General features: G+C 39.2%; 1 protein-coding gene across 5 annotated transcripts in view; it reads right to left on the bottom strand.

Annotated features, from left to right (window-relative positions):
• Window positions 1-14,207, bottom strand: part of celsr3 (cadherin, EGF LAG seven-pass G-type receptor 3) — a 118,844-nt gene that overhangs the window by 38,612 nt on the left and 66,025 nt on the right. For all 5 annotated transcript variants that reach the window (XM_049485592.1, XM_049485595.1, XM_049485596.1 and 2 more), the window contains exons 14-17: window positions 8,682-8,823; window positions 7,178-7,298; window positions 856-1,039; window positions 11-112 (exon numbers count right to left, since the gene is read on the bottom strand). In XM_049485592.1, the coding sequence (XP_049341549.1) occupies window positions 11-112; window positions 856-1,039; window positions 7,178-7,298; window positions 8,682-8,823 (549 nt within the window). The remainder of the gene's footprint in view (window positions 1-10; window positions 113-855; window positions 1,040-7,177; window positions 7,299-8,681; window positions 8,824-14,207) is intronic.

Raw genomic sequence — 14,207 nt, 5'->3', positions numbered from 1 at the left:
ACTGACTCACCTACTGATCCTTTGGGACAGGGTACGACAGCAGGCAGGTTGAACTTGGTTCTGGGCCACCAGATCCCCAGTGTGATGGTCTTTGGGCAGCCGTCGTAGATCACTGTAGACCAGAGGAGATCAGGATCAGCATCCATCCACCCAAACAGCATCATCTAACATCATCTAATCAACATCAATGAAGGAGTGAAAGGATGGATGAGCGGATAGATGAATGAATTGAGTTATAAATGATGGGATGAATGACTGGAATTGTGTGGAGGAGAGTCGAATGGATGGATGGATGGCAGGTTGAAGGATAGATGGATGAATGGTGGATGGATGAATGGTGGGTTGAATGGTAGGTTGATGGTTCAATGGATGGATGAATGGTGGATTGATGGACAGTGGGTTGATGGATGGATTGATGGATGAGTGGATGGATAAATGGATGGATGAATGCTGGATTGATGGATGGTGGGTTGATGGTTGGATGAATGAATGGATGGATGATGGATGGATTGATGGAAGGTGGGTTGATGGATAGATAGACAGATGAATGTATAGATGGATAAACTAATGGATGAATGGTGGGTTGATAGATGTTGGGTTGATGGATGGATAGATGAATAGATGGATGAACGTAGGATCGATGGGTTGTGGATTGATGTACGGTGGGTTGATGAATGGATAGAACAATGCAATAGATGGATGGATGGATGGATGAATGGATGGATGGATGAATGGTGGATTGATGGATAGGTAGATATATAGATGGCTTGGGAAATTATCTATAAACACTAATCTGGTGTGTGTGCGTGAGTGTGTGTGTGTGTGTGTGTGTGTGTGTGTGTGTTTCGGTCTCACCTTCACATCCTGTCTGTGTGACCTCAGCGAATGGATTGTCGCACATGTTGCACTGTCGACCAATCACGCCCGGCCGGCACTGGCACTGCCCACTTTCAGGGTCACATGACCGGGAGAAGGAGCCAACTGGGTAGCAGTCACACGGCAAACACACCTCACTGCCCCTCCGACGGTAATGAAACTCCTGACACACACACACATTTATACACACACACACACACACACACATTTATACACACACACACACACACACACACACATTGATTACACACACAAACATACATATAAATAAGTCAGTTGTGTGATGAAACACAAATAAACACACAAACATCAGTTACAGAAAATCAATACAAAAAATAGACGCAATATTTACAACAAAAACACACCATTCAAACACACACACACACACACACACACACACACACACACACACACACACACAGAAAAGCAGAGAGACAGAGCAAGCTACAGGCAGACTGACAGATATATAACAATCAGTCCTCAGTAGCCTGACCATATCAACACCTGACAACTCCACAGCAACCACCTGCTACAACCCTGTAATCACTATAGAGAAACCTACTGTATAACAACAGAGTAACAACATGATGAGACCAATAGCCTCCGTGCTTAAATTGTGGTAGTGATGTGCAATGAGAAGGGTAGCCAGCGTGCTAATTCTGTGGTAGTGATATATGAGGAGCACAGCAAATTTAATAGACTGTATTCGTTGGTCACGCATTTACATTTAAAATGTAATGTTGATATTAACTCTCAGGGAGTTTATTCCAAAAAAACAGAATTTGCTGTGTGGGATGAGCCTAGTAGCCGCGTGCTAACAGTGTAGTAACTATGTTCCATGAGGCCAGTGATAATGTACTAAACCTGTGTTGCGCTGATGGATGAGACTAGTAGCAACATGCTAAAACTATGTTAGCAATGTTCTAACACTATAGTAGCAATGTGGAAAGTGGCTCATAGCAGCATGCTAACACTGTGGTAGCGATGTTGAATGAGACTGGGAGCAACATGCTAAAAGTAAGGTAGCAATATGCTAACACTGTGGTAGCGATGTTGGATGAGACTGGGAGCAACATGCTAAAAGTAAGGTAGCAATATGCTAACACTGTGGTAGCGATTTTGGATGAGACTGGGGGCGAATACTGTGGTAACCATCAACCTTTAGGCCAGTAGCGATGTGCTAAGGTTGTGGTTGTGAGGTGGGATGAAACCAGTAGACAGTGTGTTAACACCACTGTAGTGATATGGTATTAGACTTATAGCAAGCGTGCTAACACTGTGGTAGCGATGCAGAATGATACCTATAGCTGGTGTGCTAATGCTGCAGTAGTGATGCTGGATAGTTTTCTATGTAATTTTTAGTTAGCATTCTCTATTTCTCTTGTTAGCATGCTAATTCATTGTTAGTGATGTTGGATGAGACTGGTAGCAACAAGCTAAGTAACTATGTACCATGAGGCCAGTAGCAATGTGCTAACGTTGTAATAGTAACAGGGATGAGACTGATAGCCAGCGTGCTAACACTGTGGTAGCGATGCAGAACGACACCTATAGCTGGTGTGCTAATGCTGCGGTAGTGATGCTGGATGAAGCTGACAGTTCTCTATTTCATTTTTGGTTAGCATGCTCTGTTTCAGTTGTTAGCATGCTAACTTGCTAACTGTATAAAATCAGGGCAGGAATGTCAATCAATCAATCAATCAACCTATTTTAAAATAACAGTGAAAAACATAAGAATTAAAATACTAATAATATTAAAACAATAAAACTTGATTTAATTGATGAGAACTATTAAATAATTATATTGAGATAATAATTATGAGATGCTGTGTATGTCCTGCTCCTGATTTATTAACACAGTAAATGGAAAAAGAAACTGTAACCGGGTCTAACGGGTTTATTTCAGTTCCTGCAGAACGGTGCGACACCACGCTAATCACTACTGAACCCAGTGGTGTAAAAGTGCTGATATATCTGAATTAGTCCTCAGTAGAACTGTTCCTGGACTCCCGTCGTGAGTTAAGAGGTTTTTATATGAATGTTCTGGTTGGAGACGGTTCTGATGCCGCGGCGGCGTCTGGCTCAGATAAGCGAGTGTGTGTCGCTAACGTTACTGTAGGGTATTCAGTGTCATGTAGCGCGACTAATCCCGCTTAATTAAGGTTCACACACACACACATCTGAATCAATTACCATACGCCTCACAGGCTAAACGCGCTGCCAATTACACACACACACACACACACACACTCTCAGCGTTAGCGTTGGTATGTTTGTCATGGCGCTGGTCAGTGTGTGTAGGTCAGTATGAAGGTGAAGAGTGGAGGCACTACACTGACTTAAAATAATAATAAAAAAATGTATACACAATAAAATTTACAATAACAGATTACATTAATTAACAGAACATCTGACAGAATTTTTCAACTATTATTATTTATTATTATTATTATTATTTACAACATTCTTCAGCATTAAAATGTAGTAATAAAGCAATAATATACTCAAGGTTTGTGCTATAACATGTAATATTGGCACTGCTGTGCTGCGGAAGTAGATCAGCAATATTACATGTTATAGCACGTTAAACCTTGAGTGTATTATTTTGATTATTATACCACAGTTACATTATCTTTGTTCGTTTATTGAAAGATTTTAAAGAGTTAAAGAGGAGGAGAAAATAGGATCTGTTTGGTTATAAAAACTCCACCAGTTAAAATAGTTCCATTGCTGCTCTGTTTGTAGCTGCGCTGTTTGGTTTGTAAGCGCTGCATCGTTGCTAGGTTACCTGTATGTGATGGAGTAATACAGTAATACATGGAAAGCTTTGGTTACAGTGCATTACCGGCTGATAACAGTACTCAGAAAACGCCTCTCAGCCAATCTCATTGCAGGGTCAGAACTAACTAAAAGTCTAAACTAGTGTCAATTAATAATTAGTTGTGAAATTGAACCAAACCAATAAATATGTATTTAAGAAACATGCATGTTTTGAACACTGACATGTCAAAATTGATGGGACAGACATATGTAAACTGATCACAAAGTGTTCCCTCAGTGGAGAGCTTGGCAATGCCCACACCTGTGTAAGTGGTGAGATGTTATCTTGTGAGTAAGGTTGATTAAACACTGGACCGTGCGATTATGTAAAGCCAGGTGAATTATGGGAGTTGTAGTGGAATTATGATGAGTTATTATGATGAGTTAAGGTACAAACTGTTGGAAAATATTTATTCAAATATTGGTTTAAATGGTTTACATAGTTTAATAGGCAAAAGTTACAATAATATTCATTAATAACAGTATTTATGACTAATTTACGAGTAATAAACATTGTTCAAATGTTAAGTAATGTCTCTACTAATTATGCACTTTTTATATTTAAGAATAATGGAAATAATAATAAACTGGGATCCTAGAATGGGACCTACAGCTAAACAGCTGCATTCTAATGTTATGGCTGATTGGTGTAATTCAGTTTACTCATATGGTATAAAGTGGGATGAACAGTGTAACTGTATAACTGGTGAAATGTGAATTATCACACATCTCTATACGCTGCTGTGTAGCAGTGTGATGTAAATATATATTAATATGTATTTGATGTCTGTATTTCAGTATTTCAGGGGTTTATCAGTACAGGAGCAGAGCGACAGTTCAGAGGCGTGAAGAACACACAGGTTCTGAGTGTAAGACCTGGAGATTTCAGAAGGTCAGACATCGGGGAGCATCACAGGGGGCCGGATTAGAGATTATACATCAAAGCACTGTGACTGTGTGTGTGTGTGTGTGTGTGTGTGTGTAGAGGGATATCGAAACAGAGAAAGAAAAAAGAACAGCGAGAGACAGAAAGAGAACATCAAATTGCGCGGCAGTGGAAATATATCTATTTTATTAAAGGCGAGGAGACGAAACTCAGAGATGTGCGTCCGGACGGGACTAAAATTACCGGAGTTCAGAGTTCAGAGAAAAACAGTAGATAATTCAGACTGTAATTTTCTCAGAGGATGTCTGAGAATAACATGTACATGATCGTTCTGGACAGGAATAAAATCACAGAGGATAAAAAAAACCCATAAAAGAGAAAAATTACCCAGAAGATACTTATCCCGTCCGGATAGGGCTTAAGTATGTATTTTATTTTTAGTATTTTTATTCTTATAGTGATTATTACCACTTTTTATTTTGAAGTACTTCTTTAATCTCTTTGGAAAAATTGTTAATTGCAATTCAATTTACTTCCAATAAAGCTGTTTAAATTAAAATAGAGAAACAGAGTAAAAATAAAAGAGTGAGAGAGAGAGGTAGAGAGTGAACGGTGTTGAGTAGGGTGAGGTGCTCAGTGCCAGCGGCGGGTATAATACTGTATAATACTGTAAGAACAATGGGCATCGCCATGCCGACGCGTCAGAACCAGATCAAAGCGGATTTGCAGATTAAGGTCAAACAACGGGATCAGAAATCGGGTTACAGTTAGAGATGATTCAATTACAGCGCTGAGTGTGTGTGTACGAGTGTGTGTATATGAGTGTGTGTGTGTACATGAGTGTATGTGTGTGCATATAAATGCACATGGGTTTATATATGTGTGTGTGTGTGTGTGTATAAATGAGTGTATGCGTATATAGATGAGTGTGTGTGCGTATAGAAAACAGGGATTGTGTATTACATCCTGAATAGTGATGTAATATAAACATTTCCCCAAATAATTCATAATATGTATGTATTTTTATATTTTGTATTTATTTATTATATATTTATATATTTTCTATATATATTTATTGTTATTTATTAATTTCATGTATTTATCTGCCAGACTGCCAAAGACAATTTTCCATTCAATGTAAATTTAATAGACAATAACATTCAATCTTAATCTTAATCTTATTTTATGTGTGTGTGTGTGTGTGTATCCTGTGTGTGCATACATTGCAGGGTTACATATGTATGAATGCAGGATTAAAGGATGAGCTGGTAATGATAGGGATGGTGTGTGTGTGTGTGTGTGTGTGTGTGTGATTAAAGGATGGTATGTTATCTGTAGGTTGTATCTGGGATTACGGCTGTATAATCTCATGCATTCTCACAGGTGTCTGCTGTTATATAACAGCTGCTCTTTACACTGTGGGAATATTTCAGATTAAATGAGAAAACTCAAATGTGTTTCAATGCTCATCGCTATCTTCCACCCCACCAACAGTCTATTTTCACTCCTATCTTCCTCCTGCCTGGTTTAAACAGCAGCAGAGCTTCTGAATATATCTACACTGATGGGTGTGGTGTTCTGGAAATGAGGTGTGTTCAGGTACATTTCTGGAGTTTTATCTTGTTTATCTTGGTAACAGAAAACACAGGAGCTCCACTGACTGAATACAACCTAGACAGACGCCAACAGTCAGACGTTCATCGCTATCTCAGTTACACAGGCATAGTGCACGGTTGATGGCTTATACATTGCTAAAAAGGACTCTTAATTACAAAAAAATAATGTAATGTTCTAGTTACAGTTATGAGACTAGAGTAGGCTTCTGTGTGATTACAGGAATATAAACCAGATGAGCTCAGTTTATTTACAAACCAACATAAATGAAAACCAGCACATTTCATTCTAATTCAAAACAACAGGGTTGCAGTTGGGTAAAATTAGTAATATGCATAAAATTACATATGAAAATTGTTTTGGCATAGTTTGTTAAAGGCATGTTTCGTCATTTACAGCTCTGGAAAAAAAAATAGGAGAGCACTTAAAAATGATGAGTTTCTTTGATTTTATCAAATTAAAAACCTCTGGAATATAATCAAGAGGAAGATGGATGATCACAAACCATCAAACCACCAAACTGAACTGCTTGAATATTTACACCAGGAGTAAAGCAGCATAAAGTTATCCAAAAGCAGTGTGTAAGACTGGTGGAGGAGAACATGATGACAAGATGCATGAAATTAAAACTGTGATTAAAAACCAGGATTATTCCACCAAATATTGATTATTTCTGAACTCTTAAAACTTTATGAATATGAACTTGTTTTCTTTGCATTATTTGAGGTCTGAAAGCTCTGCATCTTTTTTGTTATTTCAGTCATTTCTCATTTTCTGTAAATAAATGCTCTAAATGAGAATATTTTTATTTGGAATTTGGGAGAAATGTTGTCTGTAGTTTATAGAATAAAACAACAATGTTCATTTTACTCAAACATAAACCTATAAATAGCAGAATCAGAGAAACTGATTCAGAAACTGAAGTGATCTCTTAATTTTTTACAGAGCTGTATGTGTGAGTGTGTGTGTGTAGGCTGGCACCTTGCAGTGGCACTGTCCAGTGGTCTTGTTGCAGTCCGGGTCAAAGCCTTTACTGGCATCACAGTGGCATGGTCCACATGTAGGGGTTCCCCACCAACCACGAGGGCACTGCTGTTCACTCCTGTAACACAAATTCAACAGTCAACAAAGGTAAAACGTAAGCTATGTTCACACATCAGATAAAAGATGTTTAATCTGTTTAATCTGTGTAATATGATCTATATCCAGCACTGGTCTGAACAGTTCACGCTCCTAAACTGAAGTTTATGCACTAAAGAGCAGCACTTGATCATTCTGCATGTGCTGTGCTCTTACAGTCACCTTTACAGGACTTTACCACGCCTAGAGAGAGTAGCAGCAACAGTGCTGAACTTTCTCCATTTGTAGAGTGTCTGTGTTACCGTGGACACATGAACATCAAGACTTTTAGAGATACTTTTGTAACCCTTAAGCAGACTGTGTTTGTCTATTGTTGTGATTTAGATGAAGATCAGAACACATTTAATCACCAATTTATGCAGAAATCCAAGTATAATCCCAAAGAGTTCACATACTTTTTCTTGCAAATGTAAGATCTGTTACCTCACTATCCAAACACTGAACGTCACATTAAGCTGATCTCCTGCAAATCTGATATATACTCAAATCAATATCTGTTTCGGTGTGTTTTAGCTGTTCACACAGAAAACACACCTGATTCACAACAGAAAGGGTCAGATTTGGGCCATGTTTACCTGCCTTATATGGGCATTTGACATCAGAGAGGGGAAGAGGGCAAAAGGGATTTATAACAGATTAGAGGGAAGCAGATGAGATTTCTGGAGTTTTCTGTGTGTGTGTGTGTGTGTGTGTGTGTGTGACTGAATAAGGTCAGTAAAGTTGTTGTTTGCTGGCAAACCTAAGTCTCTTTCATCCCCTCAGAGCCACCAAATCTCACCAACACACACTATTTTTTCTGCCCCCCCCTCCAAAAATAAAGGAAATACCCGCATTTAAATTAAATTTATTGATTGATTAATTGATTAATAACTAAATGTTGTTGTGATTAATACAAGCCTCTCAGTGCTCAGACCATACGCCAAACACTACATCAAATTAGTCTGCATGGCTTTCACCACAGAAGGGAGCCTCTTCTGAAGTCTGTACACAAGAAAGCCTGCATTATTATCAGACCACTGAACCCCTTACTCTCTGTTGTCATGCATTTTTTTCTTTGTAAAAGTCACATTAATTACATTCTGGCTGTTCAGACTGAGCTGCAGTTGCATATATTTGCAGAGTTTTTGTTCTGTATTTATATATAGAGTATATATAAGAACACACATCCTGATAATGCATCAGAATAAACCTCATAAATGTGTCTTGTATTTTATTTGTAATGTTTTTAAATGGTGTGAGTGTATGAGAGATTTGTGTGTGTGTATATGGGATGCGTGTATGTGTGAGTGTGTGTTAGGTGTGTGTGTGTGTGTGTGAGGTGTGTGTGTGTTAGGTGTGTGTGTACCTGTGCTGGCAGTACTGGCCGTAGTGGTTATCTCCACAGTCACAGATGTAGCCGTGGGAGGAGCTGGGCTTCCTGTGGCACTGAGCTTCATTCTCACACGGGTTCAGCTTACAGGCGTCCACACAGCTCTTCCCGTAAAAACCTGATACACACACACACACACACACAGAGAGAAAGAAAGAGAGAGCTTAGCATCAGTGCACACACACATTTCAGCGTCTCTGTGTGTTTATACATGCTGGATTTATCGAGGTGTTGCACCTGATTTCACTATTAAACCATAAAACACATCAATTCCAGCTGGAGCTCAGAATTCCTGCCCTCATCCAGAAAACTGGGGCTGATCCAGACATATTGTTTTTATTTTGTGTTCAAAACGCTATCTGGTGTCCTCCTCAAGACTTCACGAGTTCTCAGAGGGTAAATAAGAGATTTTAGTTAGAGTCTAGAGTAGGGATGCAAAAACTAATTGAATAAATAAATTAACCCTTGTGTGGTGTTTCATCAAATGATACAAAAAAAATATTTTTTCTAACTCAAACTCATTGGCATTGGCTCATTTTTTGTGAAAAACATATATCAAAACACATTTTCGATAAACACACACTGTACACCCCCCCCCCCCCCACACACACATATTTATATTACATACAGTATGTTTGGTCAAGGGCTAATAAACATTGCTTCATTTGTAAATTTGAAACTAAACAAATTTTCTACTCATATCTTGAGTTTAATTCATTTTCTTTTACATTTTATTAAAAAACTAATAAAAAAAGAGTAGCACTTTTTAAAAGAAATGTAACATAAGAAAGGTAAAGGGCAAATATTAACCATGTAAGCTGTTTATATTGCTTGCAATGTAGGTGAAGCGAGCATGTGTAAAGCATTTTAATGTAAAATTGCTTAACTTTGCTGAATTAAATACAAGTAACAAAGTAAACGAGTAACAAAAAAATGAACACCACACAAGGGTTAAATAGGTAATAAATTAAAAAGTTGGTGAATAATTTAATAATCAGTAAGTTGAGTCTACTGTGAGAGGCAAAACACAATTTAAAATATCAGATGGGAATAAATACTAGTTTTAGTAATCACACCTTCCCACACCACACTATACCTTTATTTATTTTATTTAATTATTCACTTACTTATTTATCTTCAATGTAATGTTTCAGGACATTACATGACGTAGTTATGTCCAATACAATAGTGCGATAATGTGGTCATTAATAAAAATATGCATATGTTCAAAAATACGTAAAGAAGTATATTTGGCTGTGTATATATTCTTACATTCTCGTTATACACTTATGAAAACAGTGTAGTTTATTAATTGCCTTGTGCAGTTATACACCAGGAAAAATAATGGAGATTTGTACCTAAAAGAGTATGAAGCTTGTCTCTGGGGCTGTACCTTATACTGAGGTACAATAGAGGGTAATTCTTCAGAGACAGTCTTTTGTTTTCTTTTTTTTTGCACCCATGTTTTTGTACCAGTAAAGATTATAAACATTATCATCAACTGAATATTGTCTGGCTTTCAAATGAAAAATATGCAAGAAAATATATATTGTTTATTAGCACAGTGATTGAGAATACCATAGACTGTGTATAGCTGGACAGAGGATCGTCTCTCAAAAGTGAAGCCACCACAGGTCGGGCGCCCCCTGCTGTTCGGCTGCAGAAAGCTGTGTAACTCCACCCATCCCCATAGGTTTCAAAACAGGCAAAACAGAAAACTTTCAATCACGTTTTTTTCTAATATACTGTAATTCTACCTCCATTATTAAAATGCAGCAGCTAGTGTAACCTCTGCTTATATTGTTAAATTTTTATATCCCCACAGAATTCGTTTTTAAAACTTTATTCAGCTCTATTCAAAAAAAGGTGTGGTTATTGTAAAAGGGCTGGTTATGGGCGGGGCCAATAACAGACCGTCAGCTTCGCTCCGCTCTGCTCTGCAGCCTGTGACCTCGAGGCAGCCCTCAGGGGCGGGGTTATTTAAATGAGTAGGCTGTCTCTCCACAGTCTTTCTCCCTCCTCTGGTCTCTACTGCGCTCTACAGACTCTGGTTTCAGGATCGCCAACATGGCGGAAGATTTTGGCTTCATTTTCATTGAATGAATGGGAACGGAGACACGGCGTCCATCTTTTTTTACAGTCTCTGGAGAATACTGAATATAACTTTAGTTGCTGTTTAAATGGTACAAATCTGTAATTCCTGCTGTTAGAAAAGACTTTGTAGTTTAGAGGGAACATCTGTCCGTGTAAAGACCAATATTAAACCTTTATAGGGAACAATTATGAAAAGTTTAGAGTACAAGAAAGTACTTCTATCATACCTCTGTTTTTAGTGTTTAGAGCACTTTTATTTTTATTTTTATTTTTTTTGCCTAAAATACCTTTAGTTCATGCCTATAATTCATGCCATAAAATGTTAAAGAAATGAACAGATTATATATTATGTATACTGATTATTATTTTTGCATAATGACATCATGATGAATCATAATTACAGCAGACTGATTAAGCTATTCTAAAGAATTCCAGGAACCCAATTACAGACTAAATTGTAAAGAACTGGATTTACTGGATGTATTGTTGATTCTCTTCACGCCGCCGCCCCCAGCCCTCCCTCCTCTAAACTCTACAGAGGAATAACTGTGAATCCTGTGTGTCTCTGTCAGGTTATAAGCAGCTCCTGCAGGGTGATAAGTCTTTCTGACAGCTCTGAGACTGAGAGCAGATCAAACCCAGCGTCAGACGGCCCGGTTCTGCTGGATCTGAGGCGACACGAGTAGAGACTGACTGAAAGATAAGGGTCAGATGATGCCATCGAGCAGCGTTCATCACACTGAACAACACGGTACAGCACCCTCTACACACACCCCAACACTTCATCTTCATCTGATCTGACATCTGCTCAAAAACGAGTTTCTCTTTCTTACTCACAGCTCGTTTTAGTAGATACTGAACTGTAATGCTGTTCAGAAGATAAAAGTTACCAGATCAATTCATGATAATTATTGGAGTATGAACCGGGAGGATATCAGAAACAGGTGGATTTGTCCCCCCAAAAAATGATACCGCAGAAAAAGCAGAAATTGTGCACCGAAATCTGCACCCCCGCCATGAAAAGCACCCTCTCTCAGGAGCACAATTCTAATTAAAGCTAGTGGTACCACTTAATAAGACTACCTTTATAAAGGGTTTATAAATGGTTTAAAATTAGTTTATTAATAGTTACTAGTAAGGTTGTAAATGCCTTAAAAATCATTAATAATCACATAACACATACATAGAAAGGGCAACAATGACCTGTTGTTTGCCAAATAGTGAACCCACAGCCAGTAACAGCAACAGTACTGTTGCTCTTTCTACGTATGTGTTATAACTGATTATTAATGATTTTCTAAGGCATTTACAATCTAATTAGTAATCATTAATAAACTAACTGCGAACCATTTATAAACCCTTTATAAAGGTAGTCTTATTATAAAGTGGTACCAAGTTAGCTAAAGGAATCATCTCTGCTTTTATCAAGAAGATGTGGGTGTGTGTGCAATCCTGAGAGGTGGTGCTGTGATGAGACCAATGAAGCCAAGCGACTCGTTCTGATACATCAGCTCACAGACGCAGCCTTGTGCTGATCCACATCACCCTAGGAGTGATGAGGGGAAAGAGAGAGTGCCATCTACTGTACTGTACCCACCCAGAGAGAGCAAGGAAAACTGTGCTCTCTTGGGGCTTCAGCAGCTGATGGCAAGCTGCATGACCGGGATTCAAACCAGCGATCTCCCGATCATAGTGGAAGCACTTTAGACTGCTGGACCACTCAGAACCCAACTCAACTCCACCTTTACCCACATCTCCACCCGACCCGTCTCCACTGAGCCTCCTAACCTTCAGCTCACAGTCACACTGTATAATCCTATTAACCACTGCAGCTCCATACAGATCCATTCTATTCAATTAATCCCCAATACCCTCTTTCTCTCTCTCTCTCTCTCTCTCTCTCTCTCTATTGTCTCTCTAACTCTCTCTCTACTGCTCTCTCTCTAACACTCTCTCCATTCTCTACTCTCTATCTCTCCCTATCCCTCTATTCTCTCTCTTTCTCCATTCTCTACTCTCTACCTCTCTCTCCATTCTCTCTCTGCCTTTCCCTCTATTCTTTCTCTCTCTCTCGCTCTCCCCCTCTCTCTCCATTCTCTACTCTCTCTCTCCAACTCTCTCTCTCTAAATCTCTCTACCTCTATTATCGCTCTACTCTTTCTTTCCCTCCATTCTCTACTCTCTATCTCTCCCTATCCCTCTATTCCCTCTCTTTCTCCATTCTCTACCTCTCTCCATCTCTCTCTCTCTGTTCTCTCCAGAATAAAGTCACTGACTCCGAGCTCTTCATCCCTTCATCCCCCCCCCCCCCCCCTATGTTATACTGTATATGGTATCTGATTACACTGGGCTGAGTAATGCAGTATTTATATTCACACTGCCCTCCCCATTACCAGCTATTAGACTCCACAACCTTTAATATTCAGTCTGCATCTTACACTGTGTGTGTGTGTGATTCTGTTTGCGTGCTGTGCAGCGTGTGTGTGTGTGTGTGTGTGTGAGGAGGATGAGGAAGGACGAGGGGGTTCATTAGGATGGGGGGTATTATTTCTCCTGCTGAGATGAGAGAGAATTATTTAGAGTTTATGATGGAGCTCTTTGATTCTTCTTACAGCAGATAACTATTAATAACACTCCCAACACTGCTGATGCAACTTTACAGCCGGAGTAATGAAGTGTGTGTGTGTAGTGTGTGTGGTGTGTGTGTGTGTGTGTGTGTGTGTGTGTGTGTAGGGCTGTCAGGGTTGCCTTTAGGCTTATACCTTTATTCCTCTCTCTCTGAGTTCAGTAAGACACCAATTAAATTCTTTATTAATATAAAATTAAACTCTCTAAAACCTTAACTCCTCTCTCTCTCTCAGCTCTGTATCCAGTGTATCCAGTGTGTTTATATACGCTCTACAGTCGTATACAGAGAACAGCTGATTATATAAAGCCAGAGTTTAGTTAAAGCTGAGTTTAATCTTTAATAAAACCCGCGGGCAGCAGGACAGTTACAGAATTCTAAACCCAAAAACCATTAAAAATCTGTTTTTACTTTTAAAAATGTGACCTAATAAACTGTTAAAATAGTGTCTTTAGTAGCTTTGGTATAAGTGGATCAGGACTCTCCCTACAGGACACTCTGAACAGGACTCTGCCCTCAGGATGCTCCCCACTAAATGCTCTCTACAGGACACTGCCCAAATAATGCTACTCACAGGACACTGCCCACAAGACGCCAACCACTGGATGCTCCCTACATGATGCTCGCTACAGGACGCCGGCCACATGACACTCAGCACAGGACAGGACCTACAGGATGTCACCTACAAGACGCTTTTCACAGGATGCTGCCCTACACAACACTCCGCACAGGATGCTGCCCTTAGGACGCTGCCCACAGGACACGCCACAGAAGATGATTCT

This window comes from Astyanax mexicanus, chromosome 12, assembly GCF_023375975.1.
Source record: "Astyanax mexicanus isolate ESR-SI-001 chromosome 12, AstMex3_surface, whole genome shotgun sequence".
NCBI lineage: Eukaryota > Metazoa > Chordata > Actinopteri > Characiformes > Acestrorhamphidae > Astyanax > Astyanax mexicanus.
Note: the sequence above shows the minus strand (reverse complement) of the source record. Positions and strands in the feature narration are given on the sequence as shown.